We start from the raw sequence: 25,340 nt of genomic DNA on the forward strand, positions 1-25,340 counted from the left end.
AAGAAGAAGAAGAAGAAGAAGAAGAAGAAGAAGAAGAAGAAGAAGAAGAAGAAGAAGAAGAAGAAGAAGAAGAAGAAGAAGAAGAGGAGGAGGAAGAAGGCAACAATAAAGCATTAAACCAGGTGTGGGGCCTTCTGTGTGTGGGACCCCCTGGGCACTGCATGAATGCATGTCTGTGAAGCCAACCATGCCAAGAACTATCATGTATTAAGCACCTACTGTGTATTAGACATTTTATTTACATTCTCTCATTTGATCCTCCAACGACCCTATGGAGTAAGCACGATTAGGTTCTCTTTATGGATGAGACAATTTAGAGAAGTTAAACCACTTGCCTAAGCTCACACATGCTAGTGAGTGGTAACTGCATCCAGATTCTTCCAAGGCCAGAGCCTGTGTCTTTTCTTGAGTAGTGCTGCCCCTGATCCGCAGCATCGAGGGGCTGCCAGGATCACGGAGTTCGAGCGTGGGCGCCCTGAGGTGGGGGCAGAGACTCCCTGCCCCAGTGTGGCCTGCCCCATGCCAGGCTGCTGGAGTCTGCAGGGGGCCCGGAGCCAAGCTGGAGCATCAGGGCCCTGCTGATGGTACACAGGCCCTGACTCAGACCTGGATTTGTAGTCAGCTCTGCCTTGCAGTATGTGACTAGTAAAGTCACTTAGCTGCTTACAGCCTCAGTCTCCTCATCCGTCAAATGGGATAACAATATCTAGTTCATGTTATCATGAGAACTAACTGTGATTTAGATAAAGTGCCTGACACATAATAGACCCCCAGGAAAATAAACACATTGACGGTCTCCCCCCCAAACCCCCCCCCGTTTCCTCTATCTTCTGAAAGCCCCACTCTCCACCTGTTCCCTCTCCTTCCAAGAAGCAGCCCCAATTCCCTCTATCCCTAGGGCTTTTCCTCCGGGCCCGGCTGGCCAGGGAGATCCCCTCAACTACTTTTCTCCTAAATAACCTGGTGGCAGTGTGCATTGGTTTATTGCTAATCATGCCAGGGACAATCAGAACATAAATGTAGGTAAATGACCAAGTTTCGGGATTCTTACAGAGTCATGGCGGGTCCAACTCCTCTTGGGGGTGGCAGCTGCTGGTCCTGACGCTTGTGCCTGCCTGCCTTCCTTCCTCAGTGGGGTCTCAGTCCAGGGCACCTCCTTTCCTTGTCCCCATCCCCTTCCAGGGAAAGTGAGCCGTCCCCTTCCTGCAGGAAGGCCTCCTGCCCTGGAAGCCTCCAACTGGGTACCAGGGCAGGATCTGGCTGCCTTCTTGTTCTCAGGGAGGGGCTTGGAGTTCTGGCAACTCCTGGCTTAGGCCCCTCAACTCCTTGACTTCGGCAGTCCCTCCCAGCCCGCGGCAGCAAGAGGAGGTAGGTGGTTGGGTAAGGAGATACCTAAGGTCTGAGAAACACTCTAGGAACAGTTGCTCTGGGAACACAGAGCAACTTCTCCCTTCCTCTCCCCTCCCCTCCCCCAGAACCCAGCCAACTGCAGCCTCAGGCTGCCTGGGGTAATGCCTGCCCCTTTGCCCTCTCTCCAGGAGTAAATATTGGATCAGCTTCAGTCACCAGCTGTTTAACTAAGAGCGAAGTCGTGGGTTCACAAATGGCTGGGATCCTGGGGAAGAAGTGCTGGGCAGTATTAACACCCCAGAAGAACGGTGGGCCAGCTCCCTGGGACAGACAGTAGGCCTGGGGGTTCCAGACTGTTCACAATTCCTTTCCGTCTCCCCCCACCCCCACCTCTGCCAGGCACTGCTAGATACCAGCCTGCAAGCGGGGCTGTCACCTGGAGCAGCCAGTGCCCTGGAATGGGTCTTTCTTGCCAGGTCATTTGGCACTCCAGTCTAATTTGGGGCAGCCTGATGATTCCAGATATTGTGCCTGGTCATACCTGTTCACTCGGCTTGACTTACCACCTCTGCCTGGCCGCTCAGGTGCATTTTCACCTGGTAGTACCTGACATAGTCAGATGTATTTTGATGGGACATACCTGTTCATTCAGGTAGAGGGCCCCCCCTGACGCCAGCTGATCATTCAGGTGTGTCTGTCCAGAGCAGGCCCAGTATCTGCTCCATCACTCACAATCACTCACACAGGGTGTGTCCCTGGGAATCCCTGGTAATCACACCACTCAGGTCACAGGCTCACCCCAGAGACAGAGGATTGTGAGCAAATCCTTCCTCACTCCTCCCGTTGTACCCCCAACCCTGGGCCCATCCAGATTCCTTCTGGTCCCTGACCCCTCCTGACCCCTCCCGTCTGCCAGGCCCCACTCTCATCCCCCGGGCCACACCTCGCGGCTCTGGGGCCTCCACCCATCCCCAGGCAGCAGGAAAAGGGGAAGTGGGTCTGGGAGGAGCCCCCAGGAAATAAGCTGTGACTCCAGGGCTGGGTTCACACGGTGCGGTGTGGTGGCCCAGGGCTCCCTGCTGATCCCAGCGGGCCACAGGCACATCCTGCCCAGGCCCTTCTCAGGGCCATGCTAGCCTCAGAGGCCAGCGTGTGAGTCACCACTGTAAGGCTGTCCTGGCCTCTACCCCTTTCCCCAGGCTGGGGGTGGCAGTGTTGACCTGGGGTCAATCAGAGTCAGGATAACCACAGGGAAGAGGGGGCAGGGGCCAGAGGGGTTTCTGGGCACTTTTCTGACTGTGGGCAGAGTTAGTTCTCTGGGCTACAGCTGGGCACTGGCCATCCACCCAACTGCTCCGTTTTAACAATTAATGCCTTGCAAATGTATGCCAAACAGCATGCACGTCTTCTATCCGTGCCGTGGTTTCAGAGGCTCTGGCCTCTGGGTCTCCCAGTCTCTGCCCGCCGTGAACTTGTCTTCTGGCTTGTGTAGAATGATTTGCTCGGTGGCTCTGTCCTCCATCAGGATCCAGCTGCTGGAGCCAGAGCTTGGAGCTTGGAGCTTGGAGCCTCGAGTCATTGAGGCCCAAACCACTCCAGCAGGGGACCAGCTAACTCTGGAGGGGTGTAGGCACCCCATCCCCAGACCCCAGCCAGCTGCCTTCTCTCCCACCTCCTTTCTCCCTTAGCTCCATCCTCACAGTAGGCCCCTCCCCCCGGTAGCCACACTTGGTAGGGTGCGCTGTCTCTGCCCTTCAGCTGGAGATCATGTTTGACTAGAGACTTACGGGTGCCCAGGATACCTTTTCAGTATTTATTCAAAGTGGATTTAGCAGAGAGGACAAGCGCTTGGTGGGGCTGGGCACAGAAGACCTCTGGCTTTCCCAATCAGTGTGTGCTCCCCACTGAGCAAAGCCAAAACACTGCGGTCCGCCAACCCCACCATCTTGTCACTAGAGCAGACTTGACCATGAGGCGAGCTCACCTCTACCCTAAGAGGGCTTGTCAAATGATTTCTCCTACACACGTCTTGTTATATTTCCAGAGGTGGTCTGGGCACCTGCCAACCAGTCCACTCCCTCCTCCAGTTTTGGATACAAAAGTCTCTGGGGGCTGTCTTGTCCAACCTCTTCTCCCAGAATCCATCCCTGTCAACCCCCTTCTGGTTACAAACCAATGGTGAGTGTGTGTGTGTGGGGGGGGGGGGGCTATATGGTGTGCATGTCTCTGTGTGTGTATGTGGGGTGTGTGTGTGTGTGTGTGTGTGTGTGTGTGTGTGGTGTGGGGTGTGGGGGGGGGCTATATGGTGTGCATGTTTCTCTGTGTGTATGTGGGGTGTGTGTGTGTGTGTGTGTGTGTGGTGGGAACATGTGTGCAGTGTGTGGGTGCTTAGATGTTCTCAAACAAACCTGGAGCAAAGACTTTCCAACACCCCTCTTTCCAGGACCTCACTTCCTGGTGTCCAGCTCAGAAGTCTCCATAGAAGCCAGTGTGGCACATTTGCCCTCCGTGGGTCCTGGGGGTCCGGGTGGGGAGAAGACCCGGTCCCTCCTCTCATTCCATGCTCTTTCACTTCCTTTCCCTTAGAACTTCACAAAACTCTTCCCCAGCTCAGGGGAGGGTCCTGGGGACCCCCATTCATAACTCACAGCCCTCCGTTCCCCTTCCCCCAGCAGGGTCAGAGCAAGGCCTCACCCTTCCCCAGCCCCTCCCCCCTGCCCCCCTATCCCCCACAGGAGGGGCAGGCCGCCCCTTGAAGAGCCGGGGATTTTGTGTTTAATTATGGAGCAGGCACTTGGCAAGGAGGCAGCTCCCAGCAGGCCGAGCGGCGGCGACTCAGCACCCTGGCTAATGAGACGGTGCCCCGCCAGCTGACGGAGGCAGGCTCTGTGATCATTGCTGTGGGGGCTATTGCTTTCCCATGCAATCAAGAGCAACGTCCTCCTTTTCCTCTCTCTTTAATCTTCCTAACTGGGAGAAATGGAGTTCTGGTCTCTCCTAACGTGTTATACCAACCCGGACATACCATTCGATGGCACCGGGATCCGTTCAAATGTCTCTACTGCATATGATGTTATGGGTGTTCACAGACCCCCTGAAGCCCTGCGTGGACTCCGCGCGCCACCCCCCCTCAGCTGCTCAGGGGTATGAAGTTCTCCACGTGTAGGAGGCCTGAACCCAGATGGAGATACCTGAGGGTAGGAACTGTGCCTGTCACCTTGACCACCGGATAAACAGTGCTTAATTAGTGTTTACTGAAGGAAGGAAGGAAAGAAGGAAGCAAGGGACGCAGGGAGGGAGGGCATGACCCCTGCCTTTAAGAATTTCAGAATCTAATTAGTTCGACAAGAAACACAAACTAAAGATTTTAAATAACAGCTCAGGAGAAGAGTCCACCAGGAGCTGGATCCATTGCGCTTACCGGACAAATTATTACAGACACAGGGGATGGAGGGCCGCTGGTGCTGTGGGCACTGGGGTGGTGGGGAAGGTCAGTCGGGTGACAGCGGTGGGGGCCTTGGAGCCCTCTGGGAAGATGTCGTAAAGGTGTACACGATGCTCCTGTCGCCAGCCTTGTTTGCTTTCTCTGCGGGGCAGTGGGATCGGGACAGATGGGCTGGGAGGCTGGTGCCATCACAGGCTCCTGCGGCTCCCCCCAGCCCCGGCCCAGCCCACCGGCTCGGCAGTTACCAGTTCGCCCAGTTGCCCCCCAGCCTGCCGCATGCGGGCTTCTGCCCCAATCCTGCTTCCAGAACTGACCTCATTAGGGTCAGTGATCCAGGCTGACCCACCACCTCCATTTGCCTGGGGCTTCCAATTCCAGAATTTGGAGACTCTCGGGCAAACTGGGATAGTTGGTTACCCCACCAATGGCTTCCTAGTTGCCAAATTCAATGATGCCTCTCAGTTCTTAACCATCTTGACCTCCAGGTCTCAGTCCTTAACCATCTTGACCTCCTCCCGATACCTCGTTCCCCCTTGATACCCTCTCCTCCTGGCTCCTGTTCTAACTCCAGGCCTGCACATTCTTCTCCTCCTTTGTCAGCTGTTTCCTCTGCCAATTCGGTCCTGCCATTTGGGTTCTACAGACCTATTACATGCTAGGTACTAGGGATATAAAGACTGAAGATGTGGCATCTGGCCTCGGGAAAGCCCAGTAAAGAAGATAGACATGGATCCCCCATGTACTGGGAGACACGCAGTGAGAGGAGTTCTTCACACTAAGGAGTGATCAAGCCTGTCCGGCCAGCATCAAAGACTATGAGGTATTGACTCCTGAACAGGGTTTTGAAGACTAAACAGGCGTTTACCAGGTAACAGGTGAAAGGAAGAACCCTCTCCAGTTGGTGGGAATGACATGCTCAAAGGCATGAAGCAGTGAATTGCGGAGGTGCGTGCAAGGGGAGTGCACAGAGTTCATGTGGCCCGGCACGTACCAATGATGGGGGTGGGGGGGCTATAAAGCGAGCTGATGAGGGAGGCAGAAGCCAGCCACATGGGGCTTCCTATGCCATGCCTCTTGGAGCAAGTCCATGAATGAACTTCGAGAGGCCCATAGCTCCCAAAAATGAATGGAAAACGCTGGGCATGTATATTTTTGATTCCAGGAAGGGAATCTCTCAGCTTTCTTCAGATTCTGAAGGAGGGGACCCAAGGCCCACCGTTGGGGAGTCATGAGAAGGAGCAGCTGGGCAGAGGAGCCCTTTGTCAAATTTTCATTTTGGATTAAGATCTCTCTGGTAGCTGACCAAAGGGAGGATGATGAGGTATGGAAGCCAGAAGCCAGTTTGCCAGGGAGGCCCGCACGGTCTGAGCTTCAGCCCTCTTCCCTGGCCCTGAGCAAAGTCTCTTCAAGGCAGTCTGCCACCCCTATAAGCACCTGTTCCAGACCTATCCAACAGACCTCCCCAGCATTTCCAGATGTTTCCACCAACATGTTCTGCAGGCCCCTCATAGTCCACCTGGCCACAGCTGAAGCCAGCATTGGCGCCTGGCACATGGTAAATACCAAGGAAATGTTTTCAGACTGAATTGAGGTCCACCTCTACAATGAGCTCATGATCTGGATTTTAGGGTCTTTCTGGGGATCAGCCAATTTTCTTTTACCCAGAAGTTTCAAAATTCTTAAGCTTTTCTGAAAAGATAAGCTATAGTTCCTATCCTTATTGAGCAACTGAAAGGAATTTCTTTATTATAATACAAGCCCATTCTGTAATACACATGCTGAGCATGTCTTCGACCCCATCTTACAGGTGAGCAAACTGAGGCCCAGGGCTAACAAATGGACTTAGGAAGCCCAGATGAACCAACTCTCTTTTCCTCCCCTCCCTGCATGGGGACCCTCTCCCCATAGTGACCTAATGCTAGCCAGTTGTTGCCTGCCTGCTCACCCCAGTGGCTGGTCCGGTCATGTTGCTAAGGGCCACTTCCCATTTTCCCTGCTTTGTGGGACGGTTTCGTTGCCATGGCAATGCAGGTTGTGTCTGTGTATGTGTCTGTGGTGTGTTTGGGAGGCGCTGCTGGACTCAGGGGTGGGGCTCTAATTGGTTTGACGGTTGCTAGGGTCAACAGGGCTGTGATTGGCTTACTCTGTTTATGTGCCCACCCTCTCCTGGAACCCTCCGCGGATGTAGATTTTGCTCCCTCTGAAGTCTGGCGCGGTTGTACACAGCGCATACAAGCGCACACGCGTGTGTGTGTGTGTGTACTCACACATGCACAAGGACATGCATGCCTGTACATTTAGCACAAGCAGTGAGGAGAGGATGTGATGCTCGGCGCAGTGACAAAGTGGCAACTTCTGGTCTCTGTCGTGGAATCACACTGGAACCAGGTAAATGACATTTGTCTCCTAATCGTCCCCACTCTCCAGAAGTCACTGGAAAACAAGGGCCTGGATTTATTCAGAGGAGGAGGAAGAACTGGCTGGGTCCAGCGACGTCCTGCTGTCCTGACTGACTAGCACGCTTGGAAGGAGCTAGGCCACTGGGGTTTGGTCCATGGGCTAAGGTCCCTAATGCCAATCTCGCTCCCGAGGTTCTTGGGGAGAGCGTCCCTGTGTTCTTACTTCGTTTCTCATTTCTCTGGTCTTCACTTGTCTCCTAAGAACCCTAAGAAGGTCTCTGGCCAAACACTAATGATCTCATATGCATGCAGATCTTTTTAGAGTTTACAAAGTACCTTCACATTCACCCTCTCATTGAACCCTCCTGAGAGGCAGCATTCACATCATTCCCATTTTTCAGAGGAGGAAAATGGAGGCCCAGATCAATGAAATGGACTCTTGCACCTTAGGGGCAGAGTCAGATCTCTGGGCCTCCCAAGTGTCCCCGCGGTGCTTTTGAAGACTGTGCTGCCTGTGTGTGGACAGGGCCAGAAGGGAGGAGAGCCTGCAGCAATGTGCAGAAAGGAGATTCTCTGTTGGCTGAACTCTTCCTGTCTGGATGCTGTGCCTCCCCGGGGAAAGTGGGGCGGGCTTGAACTTTGGTTTTTCAGAAGCTATTCGAATGCACTGCCCACACAGTCTGTGAGGGAGAGCTGTTTCCACAGCTTCCCCACTCAGCCCTCGGGCGTCTGGGGACGCCTGTCCTATCTGCAGGGCAGTGGCATGTCATTGGCAGCAAGGATTGGAGTGGGGGAGTAGGCTGGGCTGCGGCTGGGCCCCCATTGTCATCCTGCCAGCACTGCCCTGGTGACCAGGGTCACCCTGATGCCATTTAAGCTAGCAGAGGGGAAGGGGTCTGCAGGGCCTATAGGGGAGGGGCCCCGGAAGCCGGTGTGCCAGGGGACATCCCTAGCTGAGAGTCTCTTGTCAGACCCTCTGCAAGGAGGCTGTTATCGAGCAGAGAAGAGAAACAAGCATTGATTGGGCGCCAAGTTTACATCACATTGGAACCTCACAACAGCCCCAAGAGAAAGGGACTATTGCTATCTCCACGTTACAGACTGGAAAATCAGAGAGGTCACAGACTATGTGGCTGTAAAGGCCAAGGTCTTGCTCGGTGGGGCAGGAGGGCAGGAGTCCTTCCTTAGTGGAGGACCAGGTAGGGCTGCTTCTACTAAGCTGGGCTCCTTGAGAGATATATGGAAAGAAAATCGGCATGGGAGTCACGGCGAGGGACACCAAATGGTTTTGCAGGGAATTTTTAGAAGGGCACAGACAGGGAGCAGAAAAATTAGGATGGCCCAAAGAGCACACACACGTAGGCTCCCTATCCAGCTAGCAAGCTCTGCCCACATGGCCATGTTCGCTCTTCTCTCGTTCCCTTTTTTTTTTTTTTAAGATTTTATTTATTTGAGAGAGAGAGAGAATGAGAGATAGAGAGCACGAGAGGGAAGAGGGTCAGAGGGAGAAGCAGACTCCCTGCTGAGCAGGGAGCCCGATGTGGGACTCGATCCCGGGACTCCAGGATCATGACCTGAGCCGAAGGCAGTTGCTTAACCAACTGAGCCACCCAGGCGCCCCCTCGTTCCCTTCTTCTAACTGCCCATCTGCTCATGCCCTTCCCTGGGGCTGCTGAGGTTCTGCAAACCATTCCCTGGGTTCCATATAGACACCCATCTGCAGTCCATCCCCTTCTCCCAACCCCAAGGAATATGACAAATGCCTTCAAAACTGAACATTTCAGATTGTGAAACTCAACCCCATGTCAGGTAGCAGGGGGTTGGGGGGGCGTGATGTGACAATCTCTGAGCAGACAGCTGGCCCTACATTGCTTAAGCTGTCACTTCTCCTCTGTGAAGTTGTCCCTGAGTCTTTGGGCACAGTTTCCTCCCCTGCCCCAGTCCCTATTGCTTTGCTATATGACTATTTCTCTGCATATCTCTTCCCTACTGGATGGGGAGCTACATGAGAATAGGGACTGAGACTTAAGTCCCAAAGATCAAGGACAATCGGTGGCACGTGTCAGGTCCTCAACAAATGCTTGTGGCAAGGACAAACAACAGTAATTGCATCTACTATTTATTGAATTCCTATTATGAATTAAGCCCATGCTTTGGCATACATTATCTTTTTTTTTTAAAGATTTTATTTATTTATTAGAGAGAATGAGAGAGAGAGAGCATGAGAGCGAGGAGGGACAGAAGGAGAAGCAGACTCCTTGCCGAGCAGGGAGCCCGATGTGGGACTCGATCCCGAGACTCCAGGATCATGACCTGAGCTGAAGGCAGTTGCTTAACCAACTGAGCCACCCAGGCGCCCTGGCATACATTATCTTTAATATATACAACAACCACACAAGATGAATTTTAGTATCTTTGTATTACAGATTGCAAAACTGGGCTCTGAAAGGTTAAGTCATTTGCCCAAGGTCACACAACAAATAAAAGGAGGTTCTATGAATCAAAGCATCCCTAAGAAGCTTCCAGCTTGGTCTATCACTCCAGAGGTTGCTCCCTTATCTTCCAGACTCAAACAGACACAAAGTTCCGTGATCCTGGCTCCAAACTATCTCTCGAGTCAGTCCCCTCCCCTTTCCCTGCTGCCACTGCTCCAGCCTAAGCCTGCACCATCCTTCACTGGGAGCAACCTGCAAACTGGGGTTCCTGTCTCCAGATGTGCCCCACCCCCAAGCCCCCTCTTGGCTGGGGGATCATCCTACACCAAAGACCTGATGATTTCTCGTTCCCCTGAAATATTCCACACTGCCCTGTAGTTTCCAGATAGAGCAAATATTAGAAGGGTCTTCAGAACCCAACACCTGCCTCCCTCTATGTGTCACCTCTGGTCCCAGCCCCTCTAAGCTCTGGCCTCTCATCCCTGAATTCTGCAAAGGTGTTACCTAGGCTTCCTGGGAAAACAGAAACCCCTTCCTGCCCTCCACTGTCCTCTCATCCCAAGACCCTCAGCGCAAGCATCAGAAGGCAGCCCCAGGTCTAAGCTGGGTCCTACAACATCCCGACTCTTGTTCCCTGTCCCATTAGACCGTGAGCTCCCAAGGGACTGTGTTCGGTCTATCCTTTGTGCCCAGCATCCTGGCTATTGTTGGGCATATAAGACATGCTCAGAAAAGTTTTGTTGAAACCTCTTGACCTCATCCATTCCCCTGGTTCCTTGAAGCTCTACCCTTTGGCCCCGTTCTCTCGAATCCTCTAGTACCCACAGTTTCTTAGCCATAACCCTCTCCCCTGCCCTCCCTGTCCCTTCCTGCCTCTGCCCGGCCTCTCTGCCCCCCTGTGTTATTATCATACACGTAGATTATGGAGCCCGGCAGCCTACTATCCCCAAAGTCTGGAGGCTCTGGATCCATCCACTCTTTGCACCTCTTCAGCACTAGGCAGATTTCTTTTTCTAGAGGGCATGTGCCCAGGAAATCTGCATGCCCTGGCAGAGAAAACAGAGGTAGCAGAGTTGGGAGGCCCTTTGTAGGGTGCCCCTGCTGACTACCCACAAGTCACTCACCTGCAAGCGCCTGGGGTCTTCCTTCTTTCTGCATCTCCAGCCCTCCTGGAGTCTGGAGTGATCCCGTGTTGTAGGCTGGATGCGGGCTGGTGGTGGAGGGCAGATGGTGGTACTGAGAGATGAACCTCAGGCCCATGGCTTCCAGAAAGGAAACACATCCACACTGTGGACCACCCTCCTCAAGACACACTCTCCCACACACCGTGAGGACCCCCAGACTGCAGAGGTCATGCCCACCAGCAAGGCAGAGGACACAGACCTCTTTGGTTTGGTGCCCATACGATCTGAGATACCACCCCCTCTCCTCACAGCCTTCAGGAGGAAGCAGGGCTGGGCGGGGCCCAGGTGGGGCCACTGTGCCCTTCACTGCTTCCCCGTCTTCCTCGGATCTCTGAAGTTAGATGGCATGGCCATTAGCCTGGGTCCTAATTGTGGTTTGCCACTAACTCTTTGTGGGAAGTTGGGCCAGCCCGATCTCCTTCCTGGGCCTCAGTTTCCCCTTCTGTAAAATGAAAGCTGGACCAGCGCTAGCTATTCTGTAAGGTCTCTTGGATGATTCTCAGTTGGCCTGTGGGGTTTAATTCCAAAAGACAAACTGAATTACCCTTCAGGGTAGGAAATGGGGGTGATGGCTAATGGTGAGGCTTCACTGAAGCCCCAGAGAGGTGGGGTCAACCAGGTGGGAGCTTGGTCCCAAAAGGTAAGTGACAAGTCCCACTGGACAGGGCAGAGGGAGAACCCCAGGGCTACTGTTGCAAGAACACTAAAGGTAATTATGGCTAACAGGATAGGCCTGTGGGCATTAGCTCCTGGGGTGCCCGGTGCTGGGATCCAGGATCAGACTCAGAAGGTGGGAAAGCTACCTTTAGAGAAAGGCACTGTCAGCAAATCACCCCTGGTGGTCTGGCCCCAGTCCTGGGGTGCTCCGATCCAGAAGGGCTCATCATCGCCTAGTCAAGGCTCTCCGGGCCAGCCCCAGAGGGCTGGCAGAGGCCAGGCCTAGGAACAAAACCGGAAGAGGCACTTGGACCCTGGTTCCCAGAGTGGGAGAAAGGGGTGGGCACCCGGGCAGAGGGAGCCCTGGGGATTGGCAGAGGCTGTGGGCAGGGCGGGAGGGACGGGGGAGGAGTCAACTTGTACACGTGAAAAACTCTGGCGGGGGCTGGGTTTTTCCCTTCCTCCTCCTCCTCCTCCCCCTCCCTCCTCTTCCCCACCTTCCTCCACCCTCCCTTCCCCTCCCCTTCTCCCTCCTCCTCCTCCTCCTCTTCTTCCTCCCCCTCCTCCTCCTCCTCCTCCTCCCCCTCCTCCTCCTCCTCCTCCTCCTCCTCCTCCTCCTCCTCCAGCTCAGGTTGCAGCTTCTCTGGGGAGCCGCTCACCTTTCCGGAGCAGGGGAAGCAGCCCCGAGCCCGGGCAGGGACCCCAGGAGGGCGCAGGGCACGGCGCCCAGCCCCGCGGCACCCCGGCTGTCGCGGGCGGGAGCCGGCGCGCCGCGGCCCCCAGGACACGCGCGGTGAGTCCCGCGGGCGACGCGCAGTGTCCGGAGGGCTGGGCGGGCGGCGCGCCGGGGGAGGAAGGGGGCGGTCGGAGGGGGCACCGCGGCGCCGGGTAAACCGAGCAAAGGTAAGCGGAGCGGCTCTTAAAGGCGCCGGTCTGCTTTTGCCCTGGGGCGGGAGGTTGGAGGGAAATGCCGGAGCGCTGCGGGGAGATCGGAGATCACTAGGCGTGCGGGCTCGCGTGCTGGGGGTGGGTGAGGCCCCGAGCAGGCCCCTCCCCAGTTCCAGGTGCGCCGGTTTGCCTTCGCAGATCCCTCCCTCCCCCGGCGAGTGTCCGCCGGGACTCCCTCCGGCCCCCGGGCTCCGGTCTGAACCCGAGGAAGCAAAGTTTTCCACCCAGGTTCAGACCAGGCGCTTTCCAATCGCCCTTCCTTCTGGGAAGGGCAAGGGTCGGGAGTCTCCGGTGACGGGAGAACCCGCGCGAGTGTGCGGCCAGGTCGCGCCTTGAAGGGCTTTCTGGGCTCCGGTGAACTTTCCAGAGTGACAGCCTGGAGGGTGGGAGACCAGAGCCCCGGGGTGAAGGTGGAAGGACACGCGAAGCCCTGCAGGTTCCAGCGTGGGGGCGGTGGAGGCGGACTGGGGCCTCTGGGATTGCGGCCTCTGCTCTGACCCCCCAGGAGACCACAGGGGCCGCGGCCCCTACCCCGCAGCGGCAGGAGGCCAAGGGTTAATAGAGCGGTGGGGGGGGGCGGCGGGTGGCCTGTTGCGCCGTGTGGCTTGAGGATTCTGCTGTATGGGGGCGGGGGGGGGGGGACAGGATCAGGAATCTGGAATCTGGAATCTGAAATCGGTCCGGGCTGGAGGCCTCTCTTCTCTCCCTGTTGGTGGCCGGAGTTGTCTGCAGGCCCTGTGGGCGTCGGGCTGTTGAGACAGTGACCGATTTTCTGTGCTGTGGGGTCAGCACCCTCCTAGGCACCAGTGGCCTCTTTAATGCTCTCTGAACCCTTTCCTGACAGCAGGGGTAGGAAAGTTAGGGCTGTGTGAGGAGTGAGGGTCAGCACCCCAGAATCTCATCCCCACCCCCAGCCCATCCCTCTGCAGTTCCTCAGCTGCAGCCTGGGCACTGTGACTCACTGCCAGCTCCAGCTATCGCCCCCTGGCCAGGACCCTGTGAGATGCAGGTGGCGTTTTCCACTGGGCATGGGCACACAGCACATTGGGACACTGGGCTGGGGGACCAGAATCCTTGAGGATGCTGGGAGGACTGGCTGACAGGCTCGCCTGCCCACAGAGATCCCCTACCTTTAGTCTAGCCTTGGGAGGGGGCTGGGACACATGGCTTAGGGTTGAGGGGAGGCAGGGTTGGTCCCAGGCAACAGTGGCTTCTGGGTTTGGGTCTGCATCTTGAAGGCGGTCTGGAGAGAGGGGCACCTTGCCACAGCAAAGCTACTGGCTCAGATTACTCTGCCCCAGCCACCTCCTGTGCAGCTGATGAGCCTGTGAGGCTGACCTCCCCCCACCCCTGCAAACTCACCACCCCATTAGGTTCCTAGGACTCTCCCCACTGGCCACCCATGCCCCTCCAGGAGAATAGAGCCCCCATTCTTCCCATATGTATGGGGGTTTCCAGAGCCAGAGTGGACTCAGTCAGTTACATCTGAATTCTGAATGCCTGGGTGGCTACCAGTTATAGAATATCTGCTGGGTGCCCAGCAGTGTGTCCCACAGCTTCATAAAGTAGGCATTGCTGTCCCATTTTATAGGCAAGGAAACAGAGGCTCTAAGAGACCAGCTTTCCGCAAGTCTCATGTAAGTGGGATCCAGCCCACTTCCATCTGACCCTGAGCTCCCTGCTCACAGTCCCTGCCCCATCAGGGGAGATCCTGGACCGCTCTGGAGTTCTCTGGTTCGACATCAGTCCTCAGGAGAAGGAAGGATGGGTGTGGTGCTCCGGGTAAGGAGGCTCCGGCTTGTTCTGTGCCAGGCAGAGCCAGGCTTCTCCGTGGGTCGCAAGAGAGGAGACACCAGATCCGGGGAACAAGTAGGTTCTTGGTCTGAGATCTCATGGGATCCAGCTGCCTGCCCAGGAAGCCACCCCCTGAGTCCCAGGGGACATGATGCTGCCTTTCGGGCTGCACTTGTTTTCTCTGTAGACCCAGACTCTGTCGTCTGCTGACATGCCCCATGCTATAGGGCAGAGCCTGGCTTGGTCTTCCCAGCTTCTACCCCAACCATGCCTCTTCTTTCTGGGGTCACCTGTTTGGGACTTTCGTCCATCATCTCTATCCATCCCTCCCGATTCCTTTCCTTCCCTGAATTTGAGACCTAAAGGGGAGGGCGAACCAGGGTTTTGCTGGAATCCAGGTCCAGAACGTACTAGCTGACCTCCTCTCCCCAGCAGACTCCTGAGCTTCTCTGAGCCTCAGTTTCCTGATCTGTGAAATGGGAGTCATCATAGGGCGGGTTGTTAGAGGAACTAAATGAAATAACACATAGTGCCTGGCATGTAGCAGATGCCCAGTGATTAGCTGAATCGTGCACGGTTATTTGGGAAGGAAATTTCCCAGTTATGACACCATGCCTGGCTCTGAGGTAGAGAAAAAAGCCAGCTTTCTTAACCCCAGCAGGCTGGGCCCTGAGCATCTTTCCCGCTCTTCCAGCTAGGGGAAGAAGGGATGGATGGAAACCTGCCAGGAGGGGACCAGGAATCTATGTTGTGGGGACTCTGCCCTCTAGTTTCTCGCATGAGCGAAGGTGGGCACTGGAAGCTGGAAAACCTGCAGCCTCTGGCTCCAAGGGGCCTCCGGCCAGGCCTCCTTGCCCTGGGGTAAGAAGACCCTCGCTTATGACTTAACTAATCGCAGTCCCTTTTCTGCTCTCTTGTCTGTGAGGGAGTAGCTGGCGTGGGTCCAAACTCACCTGATTAGCTTCACCTCATTTTTGGGGAACAAGTCACATTTCTCTTTTGTAGCCCCGTGTCCTGCCCTCACCTCTCCTCTCCCCGACCCTGGACCCTTTGCCTTTGCCCCGCTGGCTTCAGCTGCCGAGTGGGCGCTTTGCCATCTCCAAGGGGTGGGAGCTCCCCAGCGTTAGGCTTGTCTTGTCCTGGTCTCCACAGCTGTGTACATACCCCTAGAACCCAACTCTAAGGCCGGGGCTAACAGTGGTTCGGGCCAAGGGCCTGGGGCCCAGGATCACCATGGAGCTGGGGGCTGGGCCCGGCGGGATCTGGCCAGTGGTGCTGGCGGATCAAGAAGAGGGAAAGCTGTAGGCGCATCTCAGCCAGGACTCCTGTCTGAAGGAGAGCCCATCTGCTTCTGAAATCTTCACAGTTTCATCTGCAGGGGAGGAGGGATCGGGAGGCAAGTATGAGGTTTGACTCGCAACCAGAAAGGGTCTTAAAGCTCCTTGCAGGCATGAGTGTCCCTGGTGAGACAGGGCACCCTGGGTAAGGAGACGTTGGCCAGAACTTTTGGAGGGACAGTGGTGAGACCCTCTTTCTTGGAACGGTGGACCAGGCTCCCACCCTGTGCTCCCACCCCACCTACTGACATTAAATCAAATCTTCCCTGGAATTGGCGGGGTGGGGACAGACAAGGTGACTCTATAATGGCCACCCTGGTGCATTCATTCATTCTTTACATGCGAGCACCCGCCTTCTGTCCAGCATGGGGGGCGGTTTACCAACTTGGGGTTTGGCTCCAATCCTGCCCCTGCGGCTGAGTGAGGTGCCTCGGGCGCAGGACCTTGCCCACCCAAGCCTCAGATTCGTCAGTGAGAACATGGGGAGAGTGGGAGTGTTACACGTGCCGGAAGGATGTCAGTAAAGGCAGTGGCCACCACGCTCCCGGCTTCTTGCCTCACCTCGTGTCATTAGCAAGGGGCAGTAGCCCCCCGCGTCACTGGGCTGCACGTGGCAGTTCTCAGTAACCTGGCTTCTGCTTGGTCCCTGTAGAAACCATGGCTTAGGCCTCAAAAGGGGGAAGGGAATTATTCTTAAAATGTTTCTAGTCTCCCTCATGCCAAGGACCTTCTGCATTTTATTGTTATTGTGGTAAGTTCTGACAAAATTCCAGAATGATTTCTGTCTTTACACCCTTGCTTCCCTAAAGGAGCCTGCCCTTCCTTTCCTTTGTGGGGCAGGTGGAGGGGGGGGGGTCCCTTCAGGAACCAGGGCTGCTTCTCTCCTCCGGCCCCAGGCATCTAGCAAAGGATTCAGTGCCTGAAAGCAGGTAGGAGGTAGGTCCTGTGCCCGAGGGTATCACTCATAACGTCAGCAGTGCTGGGTCTCCAGACCACCTCTGCAAGCAGGGCATGGGATGAGGCCAGACGAGGGGTCCCAGAGCCCCTCCCTGTTCCTGGCCTGGAGCCCAGCTGGCAGTACCCCTCACTGTGGCTGGGCTGGGTGCCATGCACTGGCCTGAGCCACAGCTCACGTTGCTTCTTCCCTAGGCAAGGTGGTCCTTGAGTGGGCTGCCGATTGCCCTGGTGACATCGCCCCGTGGCAGGGGTGCTATCTCTGGGCAGCTCCTTGCAGTCCCCAAAGGATCAAAGAGAGCATTGAAGTCACAGTCACAGGCCCTCAGTTCTGGTCCCAGCTCTGCCCCTTCAACCTGCGTGGCCTTGGGCAGGTCATTCCCCTTTCTGAGTCCCGCCTTCGCGTGAAAAATGAGGGCACAGACCAAGGGATTTCTAAAGCTCCATCCAAGATGACGGGTTTGTGGTTCTAACTTTTACCAATCCTGCTGCTAAGGTGAGCAGTGCTCTGAGACTCTGGGAGGGACCCGGCCCTCCGTTCTTTAAACTCTGGAGCATAGACAAGGGCTTCCCCCAGCCAAGGCCTGCGAAGCCGGTCCCTGCCACGGCTCGGATGACTGAGGAAACCCTGGAAGGCCTCCCCACTGTCAGTTAAGAGGAGAAAAAGAACCTCCCAAAGGAGTGGGTGCTGGATTCAAATGCCGTACAGGCACTGGACGCTTGGGGGCAAGCCTCCGTGAGTGAGGGCTCAACCACCTCCAGCCCGTTCCAGTAGGGCATGCGAGCCAAAAATGGTCAGTACAGTTTTAAATGGGGAAAATTCAAAAGAAGAAAATAATATTCTGTGGCACTGAAAACAATATAAAATTCAGATTTTTGTGTCCACGAGTAAAAGCTGATTGGCAGACAGCCCCACTCACTTGTGTCCGTCTTGTCTTCGGGCACTTTCTACAAGGGGTGGGGGGGAATTGTGTGATTGCAGCAGAGACCATATGACCCCCAGAGCTGAAAATATTGACTGGCCTTTTACAGAACAAGTTTACCAATCCCTGTTTGAGATAATTATAGTTCTCCCCAGGCTTGCACTAAAGAGTTTTGGAATCCCAATCTAAAAATACTTTCTTTTCATTTAAAAAGAAGTGTTACTTCTTTTAACATAAGCAGTGAGTGGCCATTATGGAAGTATCAGAGGATACAAATAAGCAAGAAGAAGATATTAGAGTCACTCCCCAGTTCCCCCACCCAGAGATAACTTCTGTTAGCAATTTATCTTGTGTCTTTCTGGATTATAGGTATAATGTCCGAGTTTATAAGGGTGTGTCTATGGCGTGTGAATATCTAGCACACATGGAGCTTTGTGAGTGGCACACATCTGCCCTTCTCACTTAAAAACACATCTCAAACTATCTGCTCCCTCCCGTCCCAGTGAGGTTTATTCTAGTTTGTCAACCCCCTCCCCCCCCCCCCCCCCCCAGGACATGTAGACAGCAGAGCAGGTAGTCAGTTGGACCTGCTCATTGCCACTCTGGGGCTTGCTGGGCCAGAGCTCTGGGTATGGGAGTCATCAGCACGCGGCTGGCGGTTTCCACCACGGGAGAGCATGAGGTCACCAGAACAGAGCTCAGAGGGGAAGAACAGAGGGCTGGAGAGGGAACTCTGGGGAGTGCCAGATTTGAGCGACAGGTAGAGGAAGTGAGTCTGGCAGATGGGGGAGGGACAAGGAAGCAGGAGGAGAGCCTGGAGGCCAAGGGAAGGGAGACAGGGCGTGGAGCCTAGGACAGTGGCCCCCCACCCCCACCCCCAGCAGGTACCTGTGGAATGAGTGAGTGACTAGGAGAAACCAGTACCTCCCCCGAGGAGCCTGACTGAGCTCAGGGCAGCAAGTGACACTGAAGCGGGGCATTTAGAGAACAGCAGAACAACGGTGAGGTGTTCAGAAGTTTCTCAGAGGGGGCCTTGGAGGCAGGAGGAGCGGGAGGTGGTCCGGGCCAAGGGGGGGGGGGGATACCTGGACCCAGCCTGGTGGGAGGGAAGCCATGCTGAGTGTGAGGAGGCCAGCTTGCCTTAAAGGTTGGAAGATATTGGCGGGGGTCCTGTTGGAATGTGGGCCAGACTGGAGGGGGCAGGCAGGGGGCTGCTGGGAGTGGAGTGGAGTATAAATAGGAACACAGTCAAGAGATGCCAGGAAAGCCTTTCCTCCTGCCCTCCTTGCTCCCAAGACTGAGAGGTCCCCAGGGATGCCAGGACTTGATGTTAACAAAGATCCCGTGACAGACCACCCAGAAAGCTGGGATTCTTGCATGGATGAGGGAGAGCCAGAGGGTGGGCAAACTTGACCTGCCTTATTTCTCCTCCATTTCATTGTGTGGAAGATTGTGGGCACCAGCTTCTGTGCTTAAGCAAATGGAGAGGAGACAGGTGTGAGCTGTTTCCTTTGGGACTGAAGGAAGACCTCAGAAAAGGTTCCAGACTTTGGGATTTTGAAAATGCTGGGCGAGGTGGCTGAGGGACCTTCCTTGAGGGTCTGTAATGGAGCCTGCCTAAAGGAGCAGGGAAAGGGTCTCCTCCACCTGGGAGGGGAGGCGGGCCTGGTCTGGAGGCAGGGTGATGTGGGGATGGGTCTTGCCTTTACTGCTCCTTGCTGCAGCCTCTGGTCTGGAATGTTCTGCACAGCCAGAACCAGAGCTGGCCGAAGAGCACGCTGTTCCATCTTAGCACTTGCAAATCCAGAGCCTCTCCAAAGACTGCAGACCAGACTTAGCTGGGTCTCAGAAAGGGTCAGAAAGAAAAAGCAGAAGATGACGTATGGGCCTCTGTTCCTTGAGCCTTAGGAACCCACGGAGGGCAACAGTGAGTATCAGCAGGGCTGATATGGGCAGTCAGGGGGTCAGGAAGGGTCACCTGTAGGGGTCAAGGCCAAGGTCTGACCAGGGTAGTGCACCTGACCTGTGAGGCCCTGGGAATCTGCCCCAGAGGGATGGGAACACATGAGGAAGGCCCCAGGGCCCTGTCAAACCCCCTCCCCACAAGCCCCGTGGGCCCCAACTCAGTGGTGTTTGGTGGGAACCTAGCATTAAGACTTTCCCCATCCCCAGTCCATCCCTCACAGTGGGTCATCTGCCCAAGCAGAGACCTCCACAGACCTCGCTGAGGGAGTCACTGTCCGGCAGGCAGCTTCCCCCTGTGCCTCAGTGGTTCCCTGTCTCCCCACCCCGTGACTGCCATCCGAGCCCAGAGCTGGCCAGAGAAGGCAGGTTAGGTTACAGCTGAGGCTTCGAGTCTAGTGGGCAACTGACTGTCTCCTGGCTTCTCTCTTGTCTCCAAATAGCCCCTAGAACTCAGAACTCAGAACTCATGGCTGATCATTTGAGGGTTCGCTCAGTGCCAGGCCCTGGGGGTGTAATGATGAGTCAGACCCAGTCCTTGCTCTTAACATGCTCACAGGCAAACCAGGGAAGCAGACAAATGAACAGGTGCAGTCCAGGGAGCCAGACATCCTGCTTGGGGATGTCCAGGATGCCATAGGCTGGGGCCAGTGGGCTTTCAGGCCAGGGGAGAAGTGACGGTCATCACAGAAGGCCTCTTGGAAGAGGCTATGCCTTTCTGCAGCCTTGAAGATGGAAGCACTCGACTGGCCTTCCCTAGTCCCTGGCCCGCCAGTCCCGCCGATGTCCCAGTTCCCACTGAGAGTCAGAAGAACCAAGGATGTCCAGGGTCTAGGGCTGGTTCACTGGACCGTGGGTCTTGCTCTGGGTGCCCAGAAAGAGGGCCAGGCCCACCCTGGGTGTACTCAAGGCCCACCTTCTCAGTATGGACCTGGCCTCATGAGATAAACCTAGAAACAGGGCCTTGGCCAGACTGAAAGGAGGAAGAGAACCAGCCTGTACTGCACAAGACAGAGCACCCTGGAGGCTCAAGGGGACTAACGGTCTTTGTCCTCAGTGGGCCTCATATGTATGTAGAGGAAAGAGCTGTAAACAAGCCTTTGGGGCGCAGTGGCCTGGTGGCCTCATTCATTCCCCGAACACTGCCCGAGCACCCCGTAGGCTCCCAGTGCTGCATAAGGTGCTGGGCAAACAGCTCACTGAGACCCCGCTCTCGTCCTGCGGGACATCACAGTCTAGTGACAAGTGTACTCAGGCTGGTCTGGAAGCGACAAGGAGGAAGCATCCCAATTTACCTAAAGGAAGGAGGTGTGGTCATGTGTGGCTCTCCAGAGGAAGCGAAACTTGAGTTGAGTTTGGAAGTCATCTTACCAAGGGAACAATGAGGAAGGGCATCCTGGGCCGAATGAACGGCACGTGCAAAGTTGTGGGGCATGGGTGTGGTTTACTCTGGGAACACCAAGTACACCCCATAAAACTGGACCCTCCAGGGAGCGGTGAGAGCCAAGACTCAAGAAGGAGACAGATCAAAACACAAGAGGCCTAGTCTGCTGGGCTCTGGAGTTTGGACTTCTGTCTGAGGGCAGTGTTATGTTGAAGGATTTTAAAGAGGGGAGTGACATCGTCAGAAAGCAACCAAGAAAGTTAAATCCAGTAGCCTCTTAGCAGTTGGATCGGGGATTAGATATTCTCCCCATTTAGCAGACAGTGAAACTGAGGCATGGGGCGTTTTCCCAGGTCATGGTACTGTTAAGTGGCAAAGCTGGGATTTCTTTCATAGTGCAAGCAGCAGAGAATTTTGGAGAGCCAGCCTGGCCAGCATGTGGCCCTCACTCTAGGACACTTCCGACAGGTAGGACCCCACAGGGGTAAATGGTACATCTGCCCAAAGAGCAGGGGCAGCCCCGAGCCCCAGACATTTCACCTCCTGACCGCGCGTCCTGCAGGTTAGCCCTGCATGCTCCTGGAAGGCCTCCACCGCCTGCTTCCTGCATTCCCAACAGAGGCGGTGGGAAGCATCTGCTTCCTGGCAGGCCGGCTGCAGGCCTCTCTGTGCTCCTCGATTCTGGCCACCTTGGAGGCCCCAGGCTCCCAGCCTCTCCTCCAGGCCGGAGCTGGGACGGAGCGAGGTCAACGAAGAGGGCTCTGGGCCACTGCTGACTGACTGCCCCTGAGCTTTGTCGCAAGCCAGAGAAACCGAAGCCCCACGCTGTGCAGGGCCGGCTCAGCTGGAGGACGGAGGAAGAGATGCTATCTAAAGGGGTCCCTGAGGCACAGATCTCACTGGGAGGAGGGAGTGTCTCTGAAGTCCTAGCTCATGACGTCTGTAAACTTGGTCAGCCGTGGCCGCTTGTTCTGAAACCCGCCCAAAGTGGCAGAGTGACTGAGGCCGGGGGAAGGGAGAGGGCGGCCGAGGGTGTCCTGGCCAGTGATCAGCCTCGACACCGAGGCTCAGAACTTCTGGGCTTCAGAGAGTGGGCAGTTGCGAGTTGTAGCCTTCAAGCCCTGTTCCTGGGCCCTCAGAGACTGAGATCTAAAAGAAAAGAAAACAGAACGAAAGCAGAGGAGGGACTTGGAGAAGCCCCTGACTTGTTCCTGGAGCCTAGGAGGTGCGCCCTGTGTGCCTGTCAGCTGTCCGTCACCAACACCAGGCAGAGGGGGCAGAGTGCCCCTGGTGAGAGGGGTGCTTGAAAAGTCCCCACTGGGGCCCCGGGAGAGGATGCGCTTTCTCGGACGGTGCCCATCCGAGGGCCGCCCTGTGGCCCTGGGGGGTCGGGGAAGCCTCGCCAGACCCCAGGCCTGGACTGGCCTGAACTGTGGGCCAGGGTACAGGTGCTGGGGCCGAGCTTGGGTTGTGGAGAGCGGGGAGACCAAAGCCATTGGAGGCAGGGGGCCGGATTGAAGGACCTTGGGTGAAGGCTGTGAACTGGGGCTTCATTCAGGGAGGAGGGAAAGGGCTTCTCAGAGGGGTTTGCTAAGAGGAATCTCCAAGCCTGGCTCCCTGGAGATTCAGGGAGGAAGCCGCCCTCCGCCCTTCACACCAGCCTCACTTCCGTGGGGTAGACACTGCTGCCCAGCTCCCCTGGATGCTCTGCCAAGCTCCTTCTCTGCCTCTGTAGTCTCCCAGTCAGGGCCCGGCAGGTGGCCCAGGCCCGGGGCAGGTGGCAGGTCTGGGGCCTGGCAGGGGCTGTCCTGGGGGCAGCAGGCTGTGTCTGCTCTCCCTGGACACTGGGCCTGGGGGCCCGGCCAGCCTGCCGTGGGGAGCTTTCTCCCCTCCGAGGACCGGGGCTGAGAGCGGTCAGCCAGGAGGCCGGGGTCCTCTGCCCCGCGTGGCCCTGGCGAGTTGTGTCATCTAAGTCAGGGGGACCCTGCCTGCCTGGTCTTTCCCTCTCAGTCAGGTGCCTCAGGCCTGCGGGTAGCTGACCACGGCCCTGCTTCCTGCCCCTTTTCCGTCAGGGGTCTCAGAGCGCTTCGTAGGCTGTCAGGAATCTCTGAGGGACGTGTCTCGTGTCTCGTGAGCCTTATCTGGGGCTCTTTTCCGGCACATCTTTGCATCTGAGCAGGAGCTTGAGGGAAGAGGAGGGAAGCGCTAACGTGCCCTGGCGGCCTCCTTGTGCTGGTGCCGCGTCTTGTTAGCTCACCCAGCATCCGCACTCAGACGTCTGCTGGACATGAAACACTTGCCCCAAACCTAGTTTCTGTTCTTCCCTCCCAAACCTCTGCTCCAGCATTCCTCGTGTCTAGCGGTGGCCACTCCATCCTCCCAGTTGCTCTAACCAGAGCCCTTCAGAGTCTTGCTTGACTCCTCTCGGACACCCCCTCTGCAAATCCCTTGGGCTCCACCTGCAAAATCTATCCAGAAGCCAGCCGCTTCCACTGCTCCCACACTGGTCTTGGCCACCACCACCATCTGTCACCTGGATCTCTACAGTAGCCTCCTGATGAGGCTCCCTGCTTCCTTCCTTGCCCACACAGTCTGTTCTCAACACAGTAGCCAGAGGGAGCCTATTGAAATCTAAGTGGGATCACATCACTCAGCTGCTGAAACCCTCCTGTTCCCTGTGGGGGCTGACACTCTGCTCTTTGTTCCCCTATGGCCTCCTCTGCAGCCACACTGCTGTTCCTAGAGCATACCAAACTCACTTCTGCCTCAGGACCTTTGCACCGCCTGTTCCTGCACTGATCTGCTTCCCCTAGATTCCACATGACTAGCTCCTTTGCTTACACTACTTCTTGGAATTCTTCCTGAGATGTCACTTTCCCACAGAGACCTTCCTGACTACCCTGTTTAAAATTGCAACACCCCAGCCCCCTCAGCCCCCATCCTTCTCTGCTACTTTCTTTTGCTCCATTGCACCTGTCACCAGCTAACATCCTGTGCATTTTATGTATTTATTTTCTTGTTTGTGCTGCTCCCCACCATTAAAATGTAAGTGCCGTGAGGGCAGAAATTATGTCTGTTTCTTTCATAAGTGGATTCTCAGGGTCTACAACAGTGCCTGGCATGTGTAGCTGTTAATAAACACTTGTCAAGTGAAGGACTAGAGCCAAAGCTAAGAGAGATTATATAACTGAAGTGGCACCCTCCAGCCCTGCTGGGGGTGGCACCAGAATGTGAATTTGGCTTTTAATTCGGGGTGGGGGTGGAGGAAACCTGGAGGAGACCTCAAACAGGAAACGGCTCCTACAGCCCGGGTCCCAGGGAGGGGCAGCATGGTGAGGGCTCCCATTAGGAGAAGCAGGGAGCAATGTGGTCAGAGTTTGTGCATTTAGTAACAAGCAGGAAATTGCTGCATGATTTCGAGCAAGTCAGGTCTCATCCTGAAGCCTCGGTGTCCTCCATGGGCCAGCAAGGGGATGTGAATGGTGGGTCTCTAAGGGCTTCTCCTGCTACCGTTCCCAAAGTTCAGCCCTTTCTCACTGGGCATATGGCGGCCTCTGGGCAAGTGTCCGCTTCCTTCCAGCCTGGCTCCTCCCTACCCCTGTACCACTCGCTGTTTTGGCACCAGCAGGAAGTTCTGGGCTGGTTGGTGTGTGCCCGGGAGGAAATGACAGGAGGTAGGCTGAGAACTTTAGGCTCACCTGGCAGGTGGGCAGGAGGGGAGGGAGGCCTGGTTGTGGGGAGTCCACGCCCACAGTTCCTGAGGGGGACTCTTCTCCAACATCCCCCAGCCCAGCATCCCTGGGTGCCCAGCTCCCTCTTGCCCTGGCACCAGTTGCACGAGGACAGCCCCAGATGGCTCCCTGGCCCCGGGGACAAAGGCCACACTGTGCCCGGCCTTGGGCTGGCCTCGGGCTGGGTCACACTGAGCCCTTCTGTCCCCGGATGGGGGTGAGGGGCAGACAGCAACAAGGTGACAGGCCTTTTTCCTGTCCCCCTTCCCCCTTGACCCCCCAAATCTGAAGAGCTGATTCTCTCAAGGGAAAAGTGACAGAGGCATTTTATGTCTTGAGCGAGGGAACAACAGGGAGCATTCACTACTCGGTCTGCCCTGTCACACCCAAGACCCTGCAGGGTTCAATGCCCCGATTGTCCCCAGCAGAGCGAGGCGTCCACTCTCTGCTGTGGTCACCACCCCTGCCGCCTGCCTCGCTGTCACCACCAGTAAGTCCATCCTTACATCTGACCTCCGTCCTCCTGCTCAGTGACAACCACTTCCTCCGGGTCTCTCTCGCGTGGGTGGAGGACAGCCCGTCCCCATCCCTCGGCATCGCCTGGCCCTGCGTTCCTGCTTGAGAAGCCATCCTCCGCTTTACCTTCCTTCTAGCTCCCCAGGCCACCCTCCATCCCACCCCAGACCCAAGCTGGTGGCTCCTAGCTCCTAACTGAACGGAGGGGACAGCACTAGCAGGCGCCCCTCAGGGCTGGTTCTCTTTTGTTTTGCAGAAACCGGGGGCCTCCCTCCTAGAAGGCTTCTAATGAGCCCCCCTCCCCGACAGGCAAGAGCAAGG

The 25,340-nt window shown here is 56.1% G+C and overlaps 1 protein-coding gene and 1 long non-coding RNA gene across 8 annotated transcripts in view; one reads left to right on the forward strand and one right to left on the reverse strand.

The window, feature by feature from the left end:
- Nucleotides 1–12,258, reverse strand: part of LOC141371118 (uncharacterized) — a 28,177-nt gene extending 15,919 nt beyond the window's left edge. Inside the window, exons 1-5 of one of the 2 annotated variants that reach the window (XR_012375799.1) lie at nucleotides 12,130–12,258; nucleotides 11,617–11,752; nucleotides 10,754–10,891; nucleotides 7,085–7,228; nucleotides 4,626–4,936 (exon numbers count right to left, since the gene is read on the reverse strand). This is a non-coding gene — a long non-coding RNA (uncharacterized lncRNA). Of the gene's footprint in view, nucleotides 1–4,625; nucleotides 4,937–7,084; nucleotides 7,229–10,753; nucleotides 10,892–11,616; nucleotides 11,753–12,129 lie in introns of those variants that run through there. The other variant, XR_012375800.1, reaches the window with a different exon arrangement.
- The window catches only part of CDK18 (cyclin dependent kinase 18), a 30,654-nt gene continuing 12,305 nt past the window's right edge, over nucleotides 6,992–25,340 (forward strand). Inside the window, exon 1 of one of the 6 annotated variants that reach the window (XM_025855204.2) lies at nucleotides 6,992–7,183. In XM_025855204.2, the coding sequence (XP_025710989.1) occupies nucleotides 7,081–7,183 (103 nt within the window). In that variant the 5' untranslated portion in view covers nucleotides 6,992–7,080. Of the gene's footprint in view, nucleotides 7,184–12,061; nucleotides 12,264–12,286; nucleotides 12,374–14,705; nucleotides 15,074–19,175; nucleotides 19,354–25,340 lie in introns of those variants that run through there. The other 5 variants (XM_025855203.2, XM_025855207.2, XM_025855206.2 and 2 more) reach the window with 5 other exon arrangements.

The sequence above is a fragment of the Callorhinus ursinus genome, unplaced genomic scaffold (genome assembly GCF_003265705.2).
Source record: "Callorhinus ursinus isolate GAN/ISIS: 27379988/994484 unplaced genomic scaffold, GSC_fseal_2.0 scaffold57, whole genome shotgun sequence".
In the NCBI taxonomy this organism is placed as follows: Eukaryota; Metazoa; Chordata; class Mammalia; order Carnivora; family Otariidae; genus Callorhinus; species Callorhinus ursinus.